We start from the raw sequence: 26697 nt of genomic DNA on the forward strand, positions 1-26697 counted from the left end.
ATATGCCCAAAAGTTGCATAGCAGTTTCTTGAGGAAGATTGACTCCTAATTTTCTGAGAAATTGCCATAGTGATTTCCACAGAGGCTGTACAAGTTTGTACTTCCACCAGCAATAGAGGAGTGTTCCCGGTATTCCACATCCTCTCCAGCATAAACTGTCATCAATGTTTTTGATCTTCACCATTCTGATCAGTGTAAGATTGTATCTCGGAGTTGTTTTTATTTTCATTTCTCTGAATAACATTCTTTTCTTAAAATCCCACACAGGTTCCCATTTCTTTTCAGATACTGTGAGTCATTATCATTATGGACAGCACCCTCCAGCATCTTTTGCTTCCCTGGACCTTGTACCTCATTGGCCCTATCAAGTTCTCAACTCTAGCCTCGACGAGTTAGCCCCAGTTCCCACAACAGCTCTTCCTATCCCTCAACTAAAACACCACATTTTCTTTTCATCTATGTGGAATAGCTTCCTTTATTCTCTCCATCATACCAGTAAACTCAAACCAAATTTCCACAAACCCATAGGAAATGTGTCCCAGCCACCAAACCTAGGAAAGGTACCTCATATCTAAGTCTACATGACAACTAAAGACCTAGTATTTATTTTCAACATTACAGGTGATTGTATATTATACTATGTTGGTATTAAGTAAGCTTCATAAAAATGGCAGTTGCTTTCATTTTTCTCAATAAGATGAAGATCAATCTCTAACAGAAAAGACTCTTTCATTCACTCTTGTAAATAAAATCCACATAACTTACCATGGTTATCTAATAAGTAATATTACATGGATGAATGAAGGCATTATCATTACAAATAACTATAATTCAAGATCAACTCTTATTATGTGTCCATATAATAATCTATGCTAATTTAACCAATATATGTCAAAATACTGCTATATTATTAATCACTTTACAACAATAATGAAAATTAATGACTTACCTCCAACTCCATCAGCATCAGAAGAAGATATTGACCCCTTTGTAAGTAAATCTGGTAGTGATCTGTGATCACTAATATAATTAACTTGTAATTAATGTCATAATTATTTATAAATCATAAATTTTTATTGTGTGTCCATATTAATGTTTTTCTTTTATCTACTTTATACCAATTAGCTTGGCTGCAAAATTCCTTATAGACAAGTTTGGGTATACTGAATCAGGTCTCAGAGAATTAAAAACAAATTTAAGTTTTCTGAGCTACTGACTTTATAAGAACATTTCACAAAAGTAGGAATGTGTCTAATTGACTGATCCTGGGCAAATAATACTCGAAGCTCATAATCATTCCAAGAGCCTTAAATGCAATTTTCATGACAGTTATTTTACATTTTTTGTGGTGGTATGAATTATATATTTTACAATTAACTGATTTTTTTCAGAGAAGTGTGACTTTAGTACGTTGATATAGTCAGGTATGCTTTCCGTAACCCAGTTTTATAATAGAGCCTCACCTCTATAAGTTGTGCTCATCAATCAGCTCCTGCTCCCTTTCTAGGTTCTAAGCAACCATAAAACCTTATTTTTTAAATAAATTTTATCTTTAAAGTAATTATATAATGTGTGCTTGTGGTATCATATTTTTACTTAGCAGTTTGGAGAGATATCATCCATGTTTGTATTTATTACCAACCAGCTTACATAACTGTTAATTCACATTCTACCAGAAAAAAATGACATGTTTTTTTCTAATCTACTCACTGATTGATGAATCCTCACTTGTTTATTATTATTATTATTATTATTATTATTATTATTATCAACATTATCAGGAACCTTTATCTACAAGAATTTGTGTAGTCATAACCTTCTTTCTCTTAAATAGATAGTTAGGAGTTGGATTGCTTGGATTTCTGTGGGAAGTTTATATTTAACTTTCCTAAAAAGCTAATAAATTGACTTACAAAGGGACTCTATCACTATACATCACAACAGTCAATCAATATTACTTCAGGTCTCCTTACCCTGCCCAACACTAATATCAGATTAATTTTGATGATGTAAACTTTGGTCTATTTATAATAATCTCTCTTTGGAATTTAATGAATGGGTATGTTATACACTTTTATGTATATATTAGTTATTTTTGTTATTATATCTATATAGATATTTTGCTGATTTTCATTTGATCATATGAATTACTATTTAGTTAGGGACATCTCCTTTATTGACTATATAATTTGTAAATATTTTCTTTATTCTGTTCTTTAATAGATATATGATTTGCAAATATTTTCTTTTAATCTATGTCTTGTCTGTTCATGTTTAAGTGGTCTTTTTCTATGATAATGTTTCTAATTCCTAAGTATTTATTATATGTGTATGTATGTGTGCTTACTGTATGTATGTATATATGCCACATGCATGCAGATGCATGCGGAGGCCAGAAGAGGGCACTGGATCTCCAGAAACTGGAGAACTAGGCAATTGAGAACTACCCAGTATAGGTGCTTAGAACCAAATTCAGGTCCTCTGCCAGAATAGGAAGTGCATCTCTTCAGCCCCTGATGTTTCTAGTTTTGATGTAGTATAATGTATAGCATTTCATGATTTCATGATTGGGATTTTGTGTAGTAAGCAGTGTCTACCTAAATAAAGATCAATAAGATGTTTTTGTGTTTTATTCTCTGAGTTTATTTAATTGCATGTGGATAATTTCCAGTACCAATTAGTAACTGGACTATCATTTACTCGATTGAATCTATTTGGTATTCTTTTAGTTAATGTAAGTTACAATAACCAAATATCTTACACAACTACCTGTAGGGAAAGAGTGTTTGCTTTGGATTCAATTTGTCATGGTCAGCAATGTCATGGCTAGAACAGCTGCACCACTGGTAATGGTAAGTCAGTGGCAGAGAAGGAGCAAAAACCTTGGGCCCAAGTAAGCCCAGTCTATGACATACATAGGCCATCAGTGTTGCACATTCTCTAGCAATGTCTCCCATCCCACCAATCCCATAACCTCCCAAAACAGTGTCACTTACTGGAGACAAGATACTCAAAAACATGGGGTCACTTCCCATTCCAATCACTGCAGGAACTTCATTAACAACCAATTGATCTTTAATGTGAGTGTGTGTTTCTGTCCTTACAATTTGCTTATGAAAACCATTATTGTGTTTTTAAACCATACTTTATATTGAGATTATTCTGTAGCAACACAATTGCTGTATATTCTGGCCATCCCTGCTCATCGATGGCTATTCTCACCAACACACAGTGGTAGACTGCCTTTATACAAAAAGGCTTTAAGCAGCACTGTTCTTACACAAATCTGTGGCAGCTTTGCAAGAATAATACATACAAGTTAGCCTACTATGGCCAACGTGTACAGCCCTGGAATGATTGGTTTCTTCTTCTTTTCTTTTCTTTCTCTTTTTTTTTAATAATGTCATGTAGTGTTATGAATGTTTGTGGTAAGAACGTTCTGAGCACTTTACATAGCCATTGTTGGAATGTTCTCCCTCGTTCTGATTTTTATGAAGAAAAATATGTTGTTTAACCTCATTTCATAACACTTTCCCACAGGAGTTCCATCAAATTATATCACAAAGTAATTTTGGAACATCTGTGTCCATATGGCAGATTGAATCTACATTTTTATTCCCTGCTCCCTACAGCATGAACCCAAAATAGCATCGTAGAATAAAACATCCTTCAATGACAGAAAGCAAAAAGGAGAGAAAGAAACTGTAAAAGTGATACTGTTACTTTGAAAATCCAATCAGTGAGATATGAAAATTGCCTACCGCCAAGAAAGACAGAAAGATCAAAGTTAGCAACACACCAGAAGTACAGGAGGTTCAGGTACTGAAGCTACATTATGCTATTAAGTTTGCTGGCAAATGGGGCTAAATTTGATGATAAGGCAAGTCTTTAAAAGTCATTTTTGCTCTAGGATCCCAGCACATTCTTGATGTCTAGGAAGATATTCTTCATGTGCTTGAGCTTAACACTGGGGTTCTGTCATACAGAGAGACTGAACTAGCAAACAGTCTGTGTTAGGGGACATCAGGGATAACTGAAGTCATGGTGAGCCACAAAAGACCAGGAGAAAGTTAAAATGAACCTAGAGAGATACAAATCCTACCCATAATCATATAGAGTTACAAAGATTTATATGTCACGCTAGGCAGAAGAACAGAGTATACTAAGTTAATTATTTAGATCAGGAAAAAAATCTAAAACTGATGAGAATAGATGGTTTGTTCATAAATTAGGGCATCACTATCATTTTACTCTACAATACTGTAGTTGCAGTCTATTAATATCTAATTTCAATTCTATTAGTGTGATAAAAACCTTGCTAAAAAGAAATGAGGTAGAAAGAGTTATCTCACATTTCCATGTTACACTTTATCACAACATGGAAGTTAAGGCAGCAACAATTTAAAACAGCAGGTCACATCATATCCATTGTCAAAAGCAGAATGAATGAGTGCATATATGCTTACTACTCAGTTCATTTTTTCACTCTCCTCAGTCCAGGACACAAACCCAGGGAATGGTAACACCCACAGTGGAACACGTTTTGCATATAATAATAAACATAATGAAGTCATTCTCCTATAGTCATACCTATAGGCCAACCTAAGCTATAAAATCCTTCACTTGGATTCTGTTCTCAGATGATTATAATTGCATTGACAATTAAGAGTAATCATCACAATCCAATCAACTAATTCCATTCATAGACATAGAACTTCTTCATAATGTCTCTTAGCTCTCAACTATGAATGGATTGATGTAGAGTGATCAGACATTTTAACAGAGGAAGAAATACATAAATTAAACAAACAGAAATTAAGAAAACTATGCTGAATGGGCACAATCTAAGAAACAAAATGTTTCCCTGAAGACTATAATTGATAGAAAGCTAAGGTGATAAATTATTGAAGCAAAGACAGGCTTAATAGCCAACACTAGTAGCACAAGCCTGTAATCCTAGTAGTTTAAGAGACTAAGGCAGGAAGGCCACAAATCCAAGGTCTGTCTGAGCTATAGAACAAGTTCAAGAATAGCCTGAGAAACTGAGCAATTCTGTTTTTTGAAAAAAAAAATGGTAGAAAAAAGGCTGGGGATATAACTCAATGAAGAAGTGCTTGACTGGCACTCATAAAACTCAGTGTTCAGTCACTAATACTGGAAAAAACAGGCTCTATTGAGAAGTTAAAAATAAAATAATATACCTGACATGTAATAAGTACTCAAGTGCTCAATAAATATTTATTTAATAAATTAGCTCCTTTAAAGTCCATAGGATGTGTATGTGCAATTAATTTATAATGTTTCAATATAAAATATAAGAGATACTGTCAACAGAAGAATTAAAAGGCAGAGATTGAGAATTTTATTTAGAGGGACAGTTTAAATTACTCAGTATATTTATGAAAATATAGATAGAAAATATAAATAAATATGAAGATTTTGGAGATGACTGACAAAGAAAGCAAGAAAATCATTAAAAAGTTACACAAGAAAACTTGTAACACTGAGGAACAGTCATTTCAAGACTCAATGGATTACAGATAACCTTATGAAGAAAATGTAAATGGAAATATCAAGGTCATATTGCTATCTTGACAGAATATCCAATATAAAAAGAAACTCTCAAAAACCTTCAAAGAGGAGGATAGAAAACTCTCTACAAAATGTCAAGAACATGAATTACATTAAATTCCTCAATTGTAAAACCACAACAATGTCTTTACACATTAGTGTGAAAGTCATGTTCAACATGGGATTCTATACCCACCAAAACTGTCACATCATGTAATGGTAGAATTATTATATTTTCAGAAATATATTGTCTCTAAATTTAATCTACAGGTCACTTTGTCCCAGCAAACTGCTATAGAGCATACTGCACAAAAATAACAGATGAAACCTAGAGAAAAAATATGAGGCTATCAGAAAAGGACTATAGTACAAATCCCTAGATAAAGGCAAAGAAAAATTGAAGTATAACTGCTCTGTAACAAGCATACAAGCCTAAATAAAGCAGAAAGTCAAAGGATTCAGAAGAAATATATCTAATAAGAACAGTAAAAATTAATTGAACATTTTACATTTCTGTGGAAGTGATAAATCTCAAAGAATTTGTGTGTATTAGGACTGGCACATCAAAATCTAAGAAAAAGAAAATAACACAATCATTAAACTCCAGACAAAATAGTACAAGAAACAAAATGCAATGATAATGCATTTTGTGACTTGACTATGAATAATTTTTGTGGTGCTATCATAGCATAAACATTGAATGTTGTTCCAAATTTATACTACTATTAAGTTACAAAGATAAAATCAGCAGAAATATGTATAGGGCAGATGGAGGGTAAAAGAGAAAAAGAATTTTCTATCTTCCATATTAGAGATCTACAAGGATGGCCCCAACTAACAATCTAAGCAATAGTGGAGAAGCTACCTTAAATAACTTTCCCCAGTGAGATTGATGACTACCTTATATGGCATCCTAGAGCCTTCCATCATCCACTAGCTGATGGAAGCAGATACCCACAACTAACACTGAGCTGAACTCTTGGAACCCAACTGCAGAGAGGGTGTAGTGATGAGCAAAGGGGTCAAGACTAGGCTGGAGAAACCCACAGAAACTGCTCTCCTGGGGAGCTCATAGACCCCAGTCTGATAGCTGGGAAATCTGCATAGGACAGACACAGATTCCCTGAATGTGGGTGTTAGTTGGGAGGACTGGGCAGTCCATGGGGCCTCTGGTAGTGGATCAGTATTTATCCCTAGTATACAAATGGACTTTGGGAGTCCATTCCACATAGAAGGATACTCTCTCAACCTAGACACATGGGGAGAGCATAGGCCCTGCCCCAAATGATGTGAAAGACTTTGAAGATACCCACCCAAGGAAGGCTTCACCCTCCCTGGGGAGCAGAAAGGAGATGGGATGGGGGTTGTGGTATGATAGGGGAGGAGGGGAGGGTGAGGGAACTGGGATTGACATGTAAAACAAGCTTGTTTCAAATTTAAATAAAAAAATATTATAATAAAGATGCCAATAAGTATCTACATTTAAAAATATCATAATTATCTATTTGTTATTTAAAATACAGAGGAGATAAATGAATAAACACTAACATTGTTAGAACAGCTTCCTCATGAGAATAATAATCAGAAGTGGAAAACGAGGAGCAGTAAGCTTCTGATTTTATTTCATGAGTCTCCGAACATCATTTGAGTTTCTAAATTATGCCTTCATCCATATTTAATTTAAAATGTGAAAAGTAAAATAATGATGGGTATAGTTGCACGCTGTCTTCTAAATATGTACTGTAAAAGCCATTCTACTGAATTCCATTGCTTCCAAACTGCATCAAATTTAGTCAACCCATAAGGGAAAACACAAATCCAAGGAGGCATTTACAAGAATGGACAAATCCAAAAGTCCAAAGCTCCAATGTCAAATTTTATCAACTTGTCAGGAAGTCCCTTGTGGAGATGAGGTAGCTGTTCTTCTTGTTTTTGCTAGTAAAACACTATGCCTAAGGATACGCTCATTTCATACCTTGGATTTAGTTTTCCCACTAGATACCATCTAAACTGGATGCATGATAATTAAAATGCACAAGAACAGATGTTTCTAGGTCTCTGTCAGGCACTGAGCAAATTTTTCTGGTGTCATTCCTTCCAGTAACTCTGCACGAAAATCACAAGAATGGCATTTCAGATTCCTAGGACTGCTGTAACAAATTAGTGCCAACTTGGTGGGCTAAAACAACAGGAACTTATTACCTCATGTTTCCTAAAGCCAAAGATCCGAACTCAAGGTGTCAGCTGGGTTGAGCTCACTCTGAGCTCATGGGGGAGACTCTTACCCAGCCTTTTACATCTTCTAGCAGATGCAAGGCTATTGCTTAGCTTATGCTTGCCTAATTCCATTCTCTGCTTCTGTCTTCACATGTGTTTCTACTCTTGTCCTTGTCTCTCTCTTGGGGTGTCGCCTAAAGGGAGTCTTGCCATCAGACTTAAGGCCAATCCAGATAATCATGATCTCATTTTAAAACGTCTTGGTTAATTACATCTGTAAAACACTTCTGCCTGATAAGGTCCAGTTCACAGATCCAGGGTCAGGATACGGTACATGTGTAAGAAGCTGCCATTCACACTCAGCCCATTAAAACTATGCAGGAGAATAACAGAAAGAAAAGTCATGTGCTTTTCACTTTAGTAGTGTGTCATATTTTGGCACTGCTAAGGCTGACATGTATTGTCCTGGAGAATGGAAGAAGAAAGGAGTCACAGAAATGTAGAACTCTGGAGACAGATTTGAAAGCCAGCCATGGATTCCTCTCTTTGGGGATCTATCTGGCTTTAAACAATTGATTGTCCCTATAAACTTGTTGGGCTTGTTGTCTGTTTTCAATGAAAGTTCTGAAGTAAAACCAATGTTGACTTGTATTTTTCAGTTGCTTCAGTTAGGAGAATAAGTGAAAGTGAAGTCTTAGAAATGTCAGTCGAAATCTCCCTGGGCAGCAGGAGGTATTTTTAGCACACCAAAGGAAACACATTTAACATAATTTGACTATTTCAAAATCCTTCTGCTTTAAAAGCTCTGTCATCCCATATATATTGAAACACCAGGAGCTTGGATAAGCAATAAGCCTTTTGCATAATGTTGGTACCCTGCACATAATTTTCATGTACATACCTGATGCATTAAATAAGTCACAAAAGGACTTCTATCAATACTTTCTATCGTTATTTTTTTATTCATCAACACACTTGTTAAGAAATCAGTGATGATTCCATTAACTCATATGTCATACTCCTTAGGTTTAACCGTGCTCTTATTTAAACACTGCTTAGAGTCCCCAAGAAGAAATACTCCTTGATTTCCAGGTGGTGAGGATAAATATTTAAGGTTATAGGACATCCACCTTTTTTCTAATATGTTCCAAACCATATTTTTTTACAGATTTTCTTTTGTTTTGTAATATGTACAGATATATATATATATATATATATATATATATTCTTTCCTTAAAATTAATGTTAAACATTAAATGATTTGTTCACTAAGTTATCACAGTACCAGGCACATGACAAAAATTCAGTAATGATAAGTGTTCTTATTATTAGTTTTGATATATCATCAGTGTTATTCTGCCATTCTTTTTCGTCTCAAACGTTCCACTTAGTGGCCTATTACACTCATAAATTATTTTTGTAAATACTGACTCCTAAATCCTATAGCTTGTACTGGGCCTTCATCTCATGCTTCTAGGTTTGGGTGGCGTAGGTGTTATGTGTCTTAACTTTCTTGTTTTTTGGTTTCCACTACACGTTGTTACCTCTCTGTGTATATGCTAGTACCTGAGTTGTGACTCAGAATTTATATTCTAGAACTTCACCTTCAGTATTCTACTTTCACCTACAATCTCTATACATGTGTTTCCTCAAAAGAAATACCAGTTCTAGACTTTCACCCATATTTAAGACCTGTGTTCCAAACTTCCTGCTTATAATCTCCATTCTGGTATTTCCTTAACCCAAAATGCTGAAAATAATTCCCTACCAGAACCAGATTCACTTAGCAGGAATAATATATTTCCAAGTTCTCCAAGTTAAAGCCATAGGGTGATTTTGAGAGCAGCCTTTTCAGCTAAAAGATGGGATGTATGATACATGGATCATGTATCTCTGGTACTCTCTGATGGGTGAGTGTCCTCTTTAAATATCACTGTTACAAACTACCATTATATCAGTGAGAAAAAAGAGAACTATAGTTTCCAAACCAAAATAAAAAACCTGAAAATAAATGGTGTGTGTGAGAGAGATGAGTACAATATCATACCATCATAAGTGTGTATTTCTTTTTACCAACAGTTTGTACCATTCAATAAATTCACAAGCTACATGTATTTGCCTTCCTTAAGGGTCAAAAAGAGTGAACACAGACTAGCTGCAAAGATGAAAAATGCACATTATAGTGTTATTCATATTGATAAGTAAAGTGCCCCAATGCCATATTCTTTATATATAATTTTATATGTAAAATGTGTGAATAATGTATAACAACTTAAATTTTGGTGTAAGATTCTATTGATAGACATAGAAAGGTATTTTATGCACTGTTTAATAAAAGGTGTCCATTACATTTATAAGAAATGAACTATGCCAAGGAAAGGTACTAAGAACTGGGCTTTCCTTCAGATTGCTAACCAGTGCATAAATTTAACTGGTCTATTTTCACTGTGTTCCTGGAAATCCTTGAAAAGGAACAAAAGAAGTGATTAGATTTAGATTAGACTAAATAATTTAAAGGGCATCAATTTCTAAGGAGCACTAGATTTAAAGTCAAAGCTCACTTTAGGTGCTCCATGGCAATTCAAATTGAGTCATTTTTCGCTGTTGTGTATCTTTGAGTGACAGATGTGGAATTTGAGGCTTCTAGCATCACTGTGGTTGTCCTCACTGGCTTGCTGTCACTGTTGACCTAATAGCTACAACCGTTCTGGACACCCTAAGTGACTGAAAAATCAATGCATTCACAAAACTTGAGAGAATCAACCTTTGTGGAAACCAAATTGTGTTTTAAAAGCAAAATGATTTGCATTTGGCTTCTTCAGTGGTTGCTGTTAGTCAAACTGCTTAGCCTTTGAGTCTCAGCTGTTTTATCCGCAAAATGGATGACTTACTATCTGTTTCACAGAACAGACCTGAGGCTAAAAAGAGCTAAAACCGAGACTGATCATCCCTTGTACATGATGATGTTTCCATCGGTACCAGTTTCCTTCCTTCCTTTTTTCTATATTTTGTGAACAGTCCTCACACTCTATAAACCTGTAGTTACTGAGAGATACGGCTCCCCTTTCACTCAGAAACTATTCAGGCCAAATTTCTGTTGCTTAAGCACTCAACTTTGGGTCCTTTGTTATGCCAGTAGTGAGAAATTGGCATCCATACATTTTTTTAGATTGGCCATTACTTGTAAAGACGTCTATGAAGAACTAACCCTTAGTCATTCTTGTGAGGATTTCCCAAACTGAAGAAGAATGGCTTGGAAATGTCATTTATTCAAGTCTAGACAATATATTTGCCAGTATAATAATTCAATAATAAAGACATAAGGGTCTGGGGAGATAAGTCAGTTGGTAAAATGCTTGCCATACAAGCATGGGAACCTGTTTTCATACCCAGCATCCATATAAAAAGGCCAGGCACAGTGGCATACACCTGTAATCCCAGTGCTCAGGAGCTTGTTGTCCAGTGGCCTTACCCAAATTGACAAGTTCCATGTATACCAAGAAACATCTCAAAAAATAAGGTGGAGAAGGGACTAGGCCTTCCCTCTTGCCTCTAGGTTAAGGGTATATCCCTCCATGGGGAATGTGCTCCCAAAGTCCTACTCCAAATGACTTAACAGATTTAGATGACCCCTCCTGGAAGGCATCACCCTACAGGTGAAGTGGGGGGGGGATAGGAGGGGAGGGTGGTTGGGGGACATGGGATGGTGGGAGAGAGGGGAAGAGGGAGGGAGGAAGGCAGAAAGAGAGAACTGGGATCAATATGTAAAATAAAAATTTTAAAAACATTTTAAAAAGTAAAAAAATAAATAAGGTGGAGAACAGTTGACACCTCTGTTGACTCCTGGCCTATACACACACACACACACACACACACACACACACACACACACACACACACGGAGAGAGTCAGAGGTACAGAGACAGAGAATAAACAAAAAGAATATTAGGAGTACAATGTAAATGACCAATTCTAATTTTCCAATAAATATATAGTTAAGTTCTGATTGTTCATAGTGAAATAGACAGATACATGAGAATAGAGGTACTAGAAAAATACAGAGACCCTAATCCCTACAATCATGCCTGCATTTCAGTATCAAATCCAAATGATCTACATAAAAAATTCTTGTCTTTTAAGAAATATAATTGGATGCTTTCGACATCCATACTCACGTATTTCTATTCCACCAAAATTTGTCAACTATTACTATGTGAGTAGACAAATTATCTCCTTTCCCATTTTGTCACATTTTTTCGAATAAAGCTGTTTTCATTTCACATTATTTCCTTGAGAGGGCATGCTAGAAGGGCAATTACCAAGCCCAAAACTATAGACATTTTTTAATAGCCTTCATATTTATTACCAGATTCGATTTCAGAAAATCTGATTATTTATTCATTTGGGGCTTACTCCCAAGGTAATTTTTGGTCTCAAGAGGAAGAGCTATGTCATTGAGAATATTGAGAGCATCTGTGGTCAGCTATCACATTCAGTAACGAGCATCACATCATGAAAAGCTCAAAGGCACACAGGGTGTTTGCAAAATGTGCAGAAATCTCAGGTCACAGCCTCCTCCACACCCCTGGAATGCAGTGTTTAAGCTCAATGCAAACTAAGTAGCCAGCTGGAGGTCTGAGAGGCAATCGTCTCTATTTTCTCCCTGCTCATGGGGAGGGTTCCAGGGACCTGCACATCCGAGTGTTTAGTTTAGAGATAATTTTCAATAAACTGTTGTCACTTGAAAAGAAACAGTCTGGACTATGTATGGCCCATTTGGAATCCTGAGAAAATAAACAACCAAGGGAATGCCTCCTGCTCATCCTCAAAGCCATTTCTGGAATGTACTTTCCAGTTACTTCCTTTTTTTCCCTGTAGCAAGTTTTACTTAAAAATAATTCTATTTATTTAGCATGTCTTGGAGACCCTCTTTTGAAGAACCACAGTCATGAATGGCTTTAGGGTTCTGCTTCAAAGAGACCAATTCATCCTGTTTCTGCTACTTCTCTTGCAGTTTCAAAGTCTGGGTCTGGATATTGATAGTCGACCTGCTGCAGAAGTCTGTGCCACACACACAATTTCACCAGGACCTAAAGGTGAGGAAGAAACCTCAAATTTCATCTAATATATGTGATCTCTTCCCCCTCTCAGATCCACCCTAGCTGCTGTGTGACTTCTCTCCCACTCCTCCTTAGCTTCCTCAGTCTTCCTGTCTAATTTGGAACTCACGGGACTATTAATTACTGACTATATGCTTCCCTTGGTGGTAGGTAAGAGAAGGTAGGGAAAGGTGAAATCCTGGGATTCGAGTCTGATGGTGATTGCTGAGCACTGTGGGAAACTCTTCCACTGTGCCTAGGGGGAGATGAGGATTCAAAGCACTTTCATTAGCCCACCTCCATTTATTCTAGGACTGCTCTCCTTTCTCCTTTTGCTCCCACACTCATTCGAAGAAGACATTAACTAGGAGGTCAAAAGCAAAACTTTATTCTGAAGTCGATTTTTTGTAATTAACGGGCTCCTGAGTTTCAGTGAAGAGACTGTGCTTTCATTAAGGACCAAAAGCAGTATGTGAGTATGTCTTTATTTGAAAGTGGAATCTCTGAGGTCAATTGCCTTCAATTGGAGAATGGTAGACTATTGCTTGTTTTCCCAAGTAGAACTGATGTCTAAGGTCCAAATATGCTTCCAGCACTGGTTGGGTTTTGTTGCTGTTGTTTTGTTTTGTTTTAAATAAATCTGTTTTCCTGGTTTTAGCCCTTACCCTCTTGTTCTGAAAATGGTCACTGCACCGCAGATTGGCTTTCTCCTATTAGTAATTCATGCTCTGCTTCCTCAGGCTATTGTGTGAAAGAATGGTAGCTGCTTAAAATCTCAAGTAGAAAGAAAAAAAGGAACATTAGAAGGAAAAGAAACATGGCTCAAGTCTTGTCAGCTTGTCAGCGATTTAAATTTGTATCACTTAAAGTGCATTTTTCTTAATCAGTGAATTAATTTTACCCAAGATTACAATCCAACTTCTAACCTTTGATACTATAAAATAAATGCAGGGAGTTACACTGAGACCTTGGGGCTTCCAAATAATTTCTTGGGTGAATAAATGAATAATGTAAGGGCAAATGTACAGAAAAGAAAGTGTTGGTTAGAAATAAAGTATTTACTGAAATCCATTACTGGATTGTTCACAGAGTACAAGGAAACTGTGTTTTCTTCATGGCATCATGAAGACTGAATATTGAAGGCTTTCTTAATTGTGTGACTGAGAAATAACACTGAGTAGTTGAGAATAACACTGCTAAGTTTCCCGCCCCCCCCCACCTGCCCCGGGAGAAACAGCTACAGTATTCACAATGGAATAAGAGCGCACAAGAAACTATTAGTTTAGTATCCTAAACATAACTTATCCCCATAGCCAACTAATGGACATTGATTTTTTTTCATCAGGCCCTGTTTTAGGCACAGCAGTGCACTAAAAAGAGATAAATTGTTTTGCATAGGTTTTCTGAGAAGGTATTGAGTCTAGGCTCAGGCCTGATTCTAGAGAACAGATAAGGACAGCATTTTTACAGACAAGAGCAAGACTGCAGGGGGAGATTGAGAAAAGCACTGATCAATTCTTGATTTTCAAAGACTCCCTGCAATATGTAGTCAGATCTTAAATCTTTGCAGAATCAGCCAGGTGCCACAGCATTCAGAAGGTTGAAGCAGGAGAATTGCAAGTTCTGGGTCTACCTGTGGACACTGAATTATCTTTTTTTTTTTTTAATGAAAGTCTTTATAAGGAAAAACAAGACATCTACCTTTTAAAAATTAAACCATTTTACTTCATTTCATCACTTCAATCTCTATAGTATTCATTGAAAACCAGTAGTGTGCATGAGTCTTCTCTGGTCATTTCTTTACCTAATGTGAAGCTTGAATCTTCTCACCAGATGTTCAAGTACTGTTTCAATCTGTTGAAGCTTAATTTTCTTCCCAAGCCCAGAGAGACCTGTGAGCAGATCATAAGTTAATATGGAGGGATGGCAATGCGAGTGCATCTTGAAGGAGAAACTGAGAGGTGCTTTGGACCACCGTGTTTCAGAACTTCTCATCTTAACGATACTGGTATGGTTTCCTCTTCTGAAGCATGCAGTCTTTGAACCAAAGGCACCCTAAGTTCCCTTCTCAGTTAAAGAGATTCTATGACCCTGTAAGGGATCGAATACTTCCCAAGTCCAGGCACCATGTCCAATGACTAGGGTTTGAAGCTTATATAAGGAACCCATCTTAGAATTGTCTCTAAGTAGCAAACTTGGGATTCAAACTCTGGGGCTGAGCTCCGGGTTGACCTGAATCTCTGTGAACTGCCTTGGAAGTATAGCAATGTGAGCATTTTTACTGGTGCCTTTCCTTTGTTCTGGGAGGATTATTAGAGGAGGATGCATAAAAATTACATGGGTCCTTCTTTCCAATGTAAACTATATCTCATTCCTTGTGAGAGTTACAACAGCCCCTCCACAAATTCAAGGAGGACAGGCCTAGATACTTGGCTCCTCACAAGGAAAAAAAATGTTGATGGTCAAAAAGGCATTTTACAGAGTAAAATTATAGTTTTTTCTTGAGTGTCTTTCTCATACAATCAAACTAGTGCATACTTCTCTCCATGGATAATCATCTCATTTCTGTGTTTACCAGCACAGCACTAGTCTGCTCAGAAATTTCCAGATATGCTGAGAAACAGATGATTAAAAGAACTTAACTCTAAATTTGTTTGGGAAAGGGGAAACTAAATAAATTATTCAGAATTGCAGATGAAACGCCAATAATACTATCCAGTTTATAGAATATGCTGTTCAATAGACAGCCATGCTTTTCAGCATCATTCACAAGGAACATCCTAATGGAGGAAAAATTCCCTTTGATCTACTTATGCTTCAGCTTCTTTACTTGAAAAATGGGCGTTCATCATATTTCTCACATTTAAGTGAAATAATCATCATAAACTAATCTTGTACTGATATCATTAATGCATATTTAACAAATTTTGCTTCTCCTTCTTTGGTATGCCTATCAAATGCACCAAGTAAAAGTTTTGCAGTTAAGCATTCTAGTTACTAAAAATATCTTTGCTGAAAGTCCCCCATTATATTTTTGTCTGTCCTTGAGATGTTTGTTTTAGACTGCTTAGTAGGAAATGTTCTTTTTGATTTTTATCCTTACCATGGTGGTTTCTTTCAGCAACTTATGTGAAATTCTGACCTCTAGTGGTTTTAATTGAAAACAACATGCAAGAGAAAAAACTGAAAGGCTTAACATCTATCTGTAAAAGGTATTTGAAGGATGCTTGGTAAACTGCAAGACATTTTTTAATACATCATATTATTTAATTTTCACATCATCCATATCTATTATCAATAGCCAAAGCATATACATGAGGAAATAACCTTAGAAAGGTCAAGTGGCATTCTTAACCTCAGTCAGAACTACAGTTAGTCTTGAAAGTGGCCTCTTACTCTCCTGTCCAGGTCCAGTCACTCTGTGTTACACACTAGTTTGCATTAGGGATATATTATTCTTACAAATACAGCTACTACATGCCTTCTATTGATAATAACTGGTTGTTTGTGATCTCAGGACACTGAACTCATGTCATCTCAGCCCATTGGTTGTGTTGGACACTAAAGTAAGCTAAAATGATGCATATGTCCTCTTTATAATTAACACTGGTGTTTCATTTATTTGGAAGTAAGCACTATTTTACTCTAGTGTAACGCATGTGTTAGTTATCATTTGCAGCTATGTAAGTGCTTTGCCAAAATAATGTACTTTATTATCTCAGTAAACTTTGTAAAAGATATGTAACTCCCATTGGCCATATGAAGAAACTGAGGTGTCACTATTCCAGTGCCACTGAACTGGAAAGGGAAGATTGGACTTGGGTTCAACACAGTTTCATTTGTATTCTCTGCTCCAGTCAGCTTGCTGAATGCTCTAGATAGCCAGAAGGGCCCTCAAAGCCCTGGTGAGCATGCCACAGTATTGTATAGGGCAGGAAATTAGCTTATTTGAATTTTACTCAAAACCTCCATTGATCCTCTAGAAGCCATTCATGGAGAAGTGAGGGCACACATCTGAGAACAAAGCAACAGGAGTGTGTGTGTGTGTATGCTGCTGCTCTTTTTAGTAAGAGACTTCACGCTGTGAGGGAAGCCTGGTGAGGTCACCCCTGCTGGGAGGAACAAGCTCATCCCCACAAAAATCCATTAACCATAAGAAAGGGGGCATATATCTGGCCATCTCCTTTATTACTTGGCAGGGCTTGATATTGTAGAACTGATGCAATTTTGGTTATTTCTGCAAATAATTCTCAATGTGCAGTAAAAAGAAGGCTTCTTCACTGAGGCCAACTCCTGGAATCCAGTTGTAGAATAGGAGGAGTGATGAACCAGGGGGTCTAAACCATGCTGGGAAAACCCACAGAGACAGCTGACCTGGGCAAGTGGTAACTCAAGGACATCAGTCTGACAGTTGGGAAGGAACCAGGCTCCCTGAATGTGGATGTTAGCTGGGAGAGCCTGAACTGTCTATGGAGCCTCTAGCAGTGGAACCAGTATGTATTCACAGAGCATGAACCGACTTCAAAAGCCCATTCCCCAAGGAGAGATACTCTCTTAGCCTTAGATACAAGGGGGAAGGCCTAGGCCCCGCCCCAAATGACTTGACAGATTTTGATGATCCCTGGGGAGTGGATGGGGGATGGGATGGGAGTCTGTTGATGGGAGGGTGTGGGGTGGGGCATGGGAGAATGGGAGAGATAGGGAACTGAGATTGGTATATAAAATGGGATTGTTTCTAATTTAAATAAAATTTATTAGAAGAGGGAGGAGGAAGAGGGGGAGGAGGAGAAGAAAAAGAAGAAGAAAGAAGGCTGCTTGTGACTTCCTCATATATAAGGCTAGATATGCCCAGGGGCATTTGATCCCTCACATTTAAATTTAAAGGCTTATCTCTTTCCAAGTAACTCTCAATGATTCTTGGTCTGTGAATGATGCCTAATGGGGCACAATGTCATGCCAATCTTATGGGCATCAGTGGCCAAGTTACAAGTAGAACTGAGATCCTAAACTCTTTTCATCCCATCCTGTTTCATTATCCTTGTCCATTTTATATGTGAATTGATTATTTGGTTTGACAAGTCAGCATTAGAAAAACAAATGTATGAGTTCAGTGTATGGTATGGCATAGGATCACATTGATTAGGTCACCTCAATATATTAAGCTGCCAATTCTTTGCAAGTGACTTTCACAGAGAAGTTAAGCCAACAATCTGGCTTCTTTAATTCTTATATTCTACACCATGGGCATTTGGAACCATTTTTTCGCTCATTTTCCTTTGAGTAGATGCCAAGAAAGTATTTCAATGCTAGGTTTGGATGGGGAATATAAAATCCTAATCCATCTAACTGTAGAGATGAATCAGGGGTAGTGAATGGTAGTGATTTTAAAAATTATTCAGCATAACCCTTATTCTGTTCTTCTCCCAAATTTCCTTATGTGGCTCTTTAGCTATGTGCAAATCACTGCTTGAGACCATAACAACAGGTTCTTGCAATATTGATAAAACTTGTGGGCTTTTCAAAGAATGTTTAGTCATGACACAAGGATACTTGGTCAACTATGTTCATAGCAGTTTTATTTGTAATAGTCATAACTTGGAAACAACCTAGATGCCCCTCAAATGAAGAATGGATAAACAAAATGTGATTCATTTATACAATAGAGTATTGCTCAGCTGTTAAAAACAATAACATCAGGAAAGTTAAAGGCAAATGGATGGAATTAGGGGAAAAAACATCCTGAGTGAGGCAATTCAGACCCAGAAAGACAAACATGGTATGCACTCACTCATAAGTGGATATTAACTATAAAATATAGGATAACCAACCTACACTCCAGACCCAGAAAGGCTAGGTAACAAGGAAGGGCTAAAGAAGGACACATGGCTCTCTCGGGGAAGGGGAAAGAGATATCTCCTGGTAGGACTGGGGGTTGGTGGGCATGGGAACTTGAGGAATGGGGTGTGGCGAGGGGGAGAGCTGAGAAAAATTACTGGAAAAGGGCTACTTACTGAGTAAAGTAGAAACCAGCTGCAAGGGAACCTTCCATGAATCTACAAGGATGGCCCCAGCTAAGATTCCTGGCAGCATTGGATGCATGACCTGAACTGGCCATCCCCTGTGATCAGATCGGTGCATTCCCCAGTTGTTACGGGAAAACCTTCATCCAGTGACTGATGGAGACAGGTTCAGAGACCCACAACCAAACATTGGGCAGAGCTCGGGGAGTCTAACTTAGGAGAAGGAGGAGGGATTATAGAAGCCACAGGAGTCAGGGACATCATAGGAAAACCAACAGAAACTGCTATCCTGGCTCATAGGAACTTACAGATTCTCAACCAACACCAACCAGGGAGCCTGCATGGGACCAAATGAGGTGCTTTGTGTATGTATGACAGTTCTGTAGCTTGCTCTAAATTTGTAGGACTCCTGGTAATGGGAACAGGGGCTGTCCCTGGTTCTTTGACTGAAATTTGGAAATCTATTCCTTATGCTGGATCACCTCACCCAGCCTGAATACAGCTAGAGACGCTTTGTCCTAAGTCACCTTTCTATGCTATGCTTTGCTCCCCATGGGAGGCCTGCCCCTTTCTGAGTGACTGTGGAGGAGAGGTAAAGGGGGGAGATGGAGATGCGAGGGAGGACATTAGAGGAGAGGAGGGAGGGAAGGCTGTGATTGGGGTTAAAATTCACAAATAAAAATAATGATTTCAAAAAAAGCTTTTGGGATTTCGAAGATACAGATATGATGTTAAATTGGATCTCTTCACCTTATTTAGCTGTGCTGCCGTAAACTTTTGGTGCCTTTAACTTGAAAAGGAGAAAAGGATGTCATAAAACCTTAAATACTTATTTTAAAATGAAAGCAAGTCCTCCTTGATGTCTAGCTAACTATTTCTTCTGACTCCTGGCATTTTTATTGGTCTTCATAATTCACGTCCATTAAACAAACAAACAACAAACAAAAGAACATCATTCATAGACTTATCAAGTTGGCTCTCCAATGCAACTCTACTTGGAAAAGACTACCACTTTTGCCCGTTTTGAGACTTCGAGTTAGCTTCTAGTTCTACCTCAGAGTCACTTTCAGCCTTCCACAGCACAAAAGCCCAAGACCCTACTTCCCAACCTCATGAATTCTCTTCTTCCTGTAGTTTCCCAGCTGCACTTGCCATCTTTGATTACTAAAGTGGGAACAGTAGCAGTCTAAACATGGCTGGGCTTGTAATGAGGGCTAAATGAACCTTAGGGCACATCTAATCAAAGCCTGGCTTTTCTTATCTGCTGTAACACATGCGGGGAAGAAAATTTTCTCACTATGGCATGGTGTCATGGTGAGGAAGAATGAGTTGAGCGACGTGGAAGACTTAGCATAATATTTGATCTCAGGGACCAAATAAAAGATTTAGCAAAAGCCAAAGGAGAATGAGTCTAGTTTTTACAAAATTGTCCCTTTTTCTTCTTCTTTAAGAAACATATTATTAGCTCTTGTCTATCCTCAGCTACACAGTCTGTTGATCTCTGGTTATGGTTGAGAGGCATAGGCCAAACAACAACTTATCCATCTTTTACTTTTTTTCAATCTAGCCAATGAAATCTCACTTGTAGAACTTGGTAACTCTGTTAAATGCTCTCCTCGATCCTCACAGCTCATGACACTTCATCCCTAATGAGTCTGCCTGTTTTATGCATCAATTATTTGATCTACAATCTCTTACCATTGCATGGAAGTCTTTTAAATTATATTTTATAGTTATCTTTTGCTCTTTTAAGATGGATTATAAATACAGGCAGTGATATTCTGCAGATATTCAAGGGAAATGGCATCTAAATAATTTAATGTTTGTGTGTTATTTACTGTGATTGTGCTTGATTTGAGAACCCTGTAAGCATCATTTCATGTCTCTTGTGGCCACTTGACAATACTTGTATCTTTTTAGCAAATTATATGCACATCATTCTAGAGTTTACAAAAAAGGCTCATCCATTATTTCATTTTCAGCTCTGCTGACACGTATGGGGATCACTTCTCCTGTGTTAAAGAGAAGAAAATTCAGGCACACTGTTCCTGCTTATGGTTCCACTGAACTCCTATTGGCAAGGGCTTTGAAGAGTAATAAAACCCAGCTTCTTCTCACTCCTTAATGCAATGACCCATTTTGTTTGTGTAACCATCACTGATACTTGAGATCATGGATCTATTAACTAAATCATGTCACAACAGAACTAGCTCCGCCTTCATAAGAAAGAGAAGATGGACCACTGATTCCAACTTCTTTGAAGAGGTTACATCTACTGTGTCTTGCACTCGAGATCCAGATTCATTCATTTGCTATAAGCCTTAGTGCTTGTTTCCAGAGAAAGATGCCGTGTGACAGGGTTCAAGCAGAGAGTTTTTTTGTTTTTTGTTTTTGTTTTTGTTTCTTTCTTTCTTTCTTTTTACGGAAAGGGATCATAAAAGGGGGAAAGGAGAGTGGGGAGACCAGCCTCTGGAGACAGGAGCAGTAGGAGAGAGGAGAGAGGAAAGAAGGGAAGAGAGAAGAAAGAGAAGGCAAGAGAGGGGCACAAACAGAGAGAGGGAGAGAAAAAAAGGGAGAAGGATGGGCGGTAGGTGGGGCCCTTTTAAAAGGGAACATAGTGAATGTACATAGGTGGTGCTCTTAGAGAACCCCAAGGACAGGCCAGTACCCATGACTAACAGTGCTAACATAGTAAGAAATATAACTGGGTGAAGTAAAGCATTGCTTTCAATAGTGGTGTTTTTTGATTGTCCTGAAATGAACCAGTGTCGAAGGAAAACAAAGCCATGCAGAGAACAAACTGAAGCAAAGTCATCTCTGTTTCCTTGGATCATGTGCTGGGTCACCAAATGGCAAGGCAGTGAAATGTAGGAGACTCATAAATCTATGGAAAGTGAAGAGATGGAATGAGGTAGACACAGCAGTGTGTGAGAAGCCAAAATGAAATTCCCCTCAGAAAAGAGATTTCTGGAACTATTAAATCATCAGTGCCATCTTTTTACTAAGTTCATTCCTTAGTAAAAGGAGCAAGACAGACTTGCAAGGATTATATAGCAAAGACAGTGCAGAACATACAGACCAAATCAATGGCAAAATCACAATGCAGGGAATGTGATCTATATTCCTATATTGCAGTAATATTTAAGATGACATTTTCTTTTCCAAATCAAGATGAGCTTGCACTGTAGCTAGCTTACTTATTAAAGACTGAACAGCTAAAATCTCTGTATAAGCAAACGCATACTGTATTTGTCATTCTGGATCTGGGTTACCTCACACAGGATGATGTTTTTCTAGTTTCATCCATTTACCCACAAATTTCATAATTTCAGTTTTTTATTATTTGAGTAATATTCCATTGTGTGTCCTTAAGGACCTCTATCATACTCATAAAGACTGCTTCAGATATGTTGCAATGCTCAGGGCCCACTGTGGAAGGGTTGCTGAACTCAAGTGAAGACATATTATCCTGGTTGTTATTTACTGCATTTTCATGCTGACGTCTAGGCATCTGGGTTTGGGAAGATTTTAATTCTAGGAGCTAATGTCTGTTCTTGTCTGCTTTGGGATGTCTTGTTCCTTTGTTTCTATTGCCCTCTCCGGAGTGTGGTGGCTGTGTGTTTCCTGGTAAGGCCTGATAAGCATGGCCATTGGAGTTTCCAGGTAAAATGTGTTTCTAGATATTAGGAGACGACACTAAGGAATGGGAATGGACTCCAAGCAAATAGAGGGCCCACAGGAGGAAGGAAAGCAGAGTGTTCTGTCTGGTTCTATTTAATGCCCTGGAAATAGGTGGAGAGATTTGATAACTGGTTTTCTTTTACAGAGCTAGGGATGAGACTGTGGGTTTGAACTTGAAAGAATGGGAGAGGGAGGTGAAGACATGTTGTTAGCCTACATGCTTTGAAGATCCTGGTGGCCTGCAGGTTCCCAGGGAGTGCCTGTTGGAGATAGGGACTGGGGTAAAGCAATGAGTAGGGTGAAGATGTTTGGAGGGTAAGATCTGTGTGATCCACTGAAGTAGTGTATGGAAAGGAAAGGAAAGTACATCTCAGCAGGTGGTCTTCTGAAGAACTAAGGATGAGACTGGCGACTAGATTTGAAGGAGAGGAAGGATAGTTGTATTATCTGCAGTTTGTCCTCTGCTTCCCTGGGTAGAGTGGCTGGTTTGTTTTATAAGAGAGACAGAAAGACTGGGTTTAGATGAGTGGGGAGGTGGGGAGGTGGGAAGGGTCCAGGAGGAATTAGAGGAGGAGAAATTATAGTCAAAATATATGAAAAAAATCGTTTTTCAATAAAAGTAAAATGGAAAAAAGATAAACTTAAGTTTGATATTTTTATGGCATTTTTCTTACCTTGTCATTACCAGGTGATGAAATACCATTCTAATGGCATTTTCCTTAGTGCATTATCATAAAATTTCCTGTTACTCTTTTTTCTGATTATCTAATATTTTAATTCTGAGCACATGAGTGTATGCACAACTAATGTCCAGCATTCACAGCAGCTCTACATCTCTCTGTATGGCTTTCTTAATTGTGCCTGAGTCATTCCAAATCCATCCTATCCTTGCATATTCTCCAATATCCTCTTGTTTACATTCTAGGAGTGAAATATGAAATATGAGTGTAGGGTGAGGGGTGATATTTGGAAAAGAGACCAACTACACTAAACTCATCTATTTTAATTTTTTCCTTTCAATAGTAGGGAAGGAACCTAAGTGAATCATTCACATTAGGTAAATACTCTGCTCTTTATACCCTCAGCTGTCTGTTTTACTTTAGAGGATTATTATTATTATTATTTTACATGTATTTACTTATTTATATATTCATGCATGCCATGTGTGGAGGTCAAAGTACATCTTCAGAAGTCAGTTGGTTCTCTCCTTTCACATTGTAGGTTCTGGGACTAGAACTCAGGTCCTCAAGCTGGGAAAAAGGAACCTTTACTCAGTGAGCCACCTTACTGGCCTATTGTTTATACAGGGTCTCAGTGAGTTGTTCAGGCTGATTCATAACTCCCTGTGTAGCTTAGGCAGGATTTAAACTTGTAATCTTTCTCTATTGTCCTCCAGAGAAGCCAGGATTACAGGCCTATAGATTTACTGCACTTTAATCTTGCTTTCAGAATATTGTCTAGTTGCATTCCCATTGTCAAGATCCATGAGTCAGAGACTTTAATTCTCTTTATCTATGTCATATTTGGGCCTGATGTGAAATATAGTGTAGATATTTATTTATTTATTTATTTATTTATTTATATGTTAAATATAGTGACCATGTATACATATTTATAGTGTAGATATTTTGTGCATTTCCTATTAATTATTTGTTATTTAAACTCCTGCATGATCTTTTAAAATCATTCATTGCCTTTTTGCAAAGGAATTTTCCTAAGATCATTTTATCTTTTTTTTTTTTTTCTTTTTTGAGACAGGGTTTCTCTGTGTAGCTTTGGAGCCTATCCTGGCACTCACTCTGTAGCCCAGGCTGGCCTCGAACTCACCAAGATCCACCTGCCTCTGCCTCCTGAGTGCTTGGATTAAAGGTGTGCACCACCACTGCCCAGCTAGATCTTTTTATATTATGACAATTATTTGTTCCTTATGCCTAGTATTCACTTTTCCTTTTGCCATTTACTTGTTTATAAACTTTGTAGATTTATGTGTATCTGCTTAAACTCTCACCAGGTCATCATATCTAGCCTATCTTTTAGGACTTTTGGTTTCTTCTTAATGTGGAGTCGTTTCACATAGAAAGAAAGCATGTGTGGCATTCAGTGATGGCAAGAGCTGAAAGGCATTTGATGACCAGGGAATAAACTACTTAGACAAAAAGAGACCAAACAAGTAAGTCAAGACCAGAAAGTAACATGCGAAAGTTCCCTTAATATCAGTTTGCAATGTCATCTACTAGACTAATAAGTATGGCCTTAGCCTACAAACGGGTAACTGTGAAAACATTTTGGATGAGGCAGTAACAGTGAAACATATGATTTTTAAGATTCACTTGCAAGATTGTTTGGTAAAGAAAAATTTAGAACCACATAAACCAGTATTTCAACCGTGTTTGAACAGAAAGTATTCTAATTGTGTTTGATGCATCAATTAATTAAGTACAATGAAGACCATTTAGGAATCGTCTATAAAGGACAAGAATTGGGACATGAAGATAGAGGTAACAAGAACAAGAGAAAAAAAAAAAGGCAGAAAATGAGACAAAGTAAGACTCCAAATGGACCTGAGAAAGGATAAGTTATAAAAACTGGCTTGACTGTTGAGCCTGAAAAATTTGAGCATGACAGAAATATTGGGAGACAAAATAAACTAGAGGAAGAAACAAAGACCCTGCAGGTTAGTAGCAAGAATGGTATTTTGTGTTTTCCTAGACTGCAGTACTGCTTTATAGGCTGTTACTACAGACTGAGGCCAATTCATTAATTAACCAGTATTGAGAATGACATTTCAATCCATCACAAATTCATTTGACTGTACTGTCATTAAGCTCACATTTATCCATCTTGTCTTTGGGGATGTTACTCCTTTTATTTCAAGATCATTTATTAAACAGATACCTATTACAGCTCAGACTTAGAGCCAAGTGCTAGGAATGCAAGGAAGGCAGTATGTTGTTACAGATCTATGCAGTCCTGGGTGACACCTTATGATAGGAAGCTATGAAGTGTTAGAAGGATACCCTTCAGGGAACACAACTGATTCTCTCTGTTAAAGTGGAGTACACCTGATCAAGGCATGCCTATACCTAGACAACTCTTGACCTATATCTGTCAGGGACATAGCACTTAGAAGAAATAAAAACTCACATGAGCTTTTATTGGTGAGAATATTTTAGCAATACTTTCCTTATTAATATAGTGACAAATTTGTATGCTAGCTCATTTTTGTCTTAGATGTAAATCTATTCTGTTGAAGATCTCTCAGAAATGCTCCTTTTTCCTAACAATGACAACAAAGAGCTCAAAGAGCTGGGGATGTAGGCAGATGGAGACAGGTGGCTGTTTTCTGCTCCTATAATATATTCTTTTAGCAGTTGTTACAGTAAGTATTAGCTTCCGGAGGCTCTGCCCTTGCCATGGAGAAGGGCGTTGTTGTCTTAATCATCATCTAGTAATTATATTATTGGGAAACTTGTATTAGCAAGTGAAAGACTCTCACACAAGCTAAAACAGCAGACAGGGGAGAATGCCAATTTACAGACTTCAGTATTAGGAAGGGATGGGGACATGCTAGAGCCCCACACTTGAGCTACTTGTGTAGGCTCCATCTTCTTGCCTTGGTGTTATTCTTCCCTTTAATTACTTCAGTGTAAATCTGCTCTTTATCATGCTGTGAGGTTATATTTAGAATCTTCTCTGCAACCCCTAAAGACAGATTGATTCTCCTCTAGTTTTGGGAATTTCTAATTACAAATCCTTAAATTGAGACTCATGGTTTCTTAGTGGGTCACATCCCAGTTTACTGTCCAAACTACGTCAGAATGAGTGTGGATTCCTACAAAAAATTATGAAGCTGTTATCAGAATCCTAGGAAAAACATACAAGGAAGTAAAATCAAAGGATGCCCACTCACTATATACACAATGTTTATAAAGGGAGCACATTAGATTCCAGGACTCCATTATGAGTTTTATCATATGATCTTCAAGTAGTTCCATAAGAAAGGTATGTTCATCCTTTTTAATGAAAAACTACAAAGGGAAGTCAATTGTTTAGTATAAGATTTAATTTAAATTTAAATAATTGATTAAATAATTTGACAAGTTATTTAT

General features: G+C 37.4%; 1 protein-coding gene across 1 annotated transcript in view; it reads left to right on the forward strand.

The window, feature by feature from the left end:
• The first annotated feature begins 12598 nt into the window (after positions 1 to 12598).
• Positions 12599 to 26697, forward strand: part of Colec10 (collectin subfamily member 10) — a 38656-nt gene continuing 24557 nt past the window's right edge. The window contains exon 1 of the mRNA XM_051202485.1: positions 12599 to 12884. Coding sequence (XP_051058442.1) covers positions 12737 to 12884 — 148 coding nt within the window. The 5' untranslated portion in view covers positions 12599 to 12736. The remainder of the gene's footprint in view (positions 12885 to 26697) is intronic.

Source organism: Phodopus roborovskii, unplaced genomic scaffold (assembly GCF_943737965.1).
Source record: "Phodopus roborovskii unplaced genomic scaffold, PHOROB, whole genome shotgun sequence".
In the NCBI taxonomy this organism is placed as follows: Eukaryota; Metazoa; Chordata; class Mammalia; order Rodentia; family Cricetidae; genus Phodopus; species Phodopus roborovskii.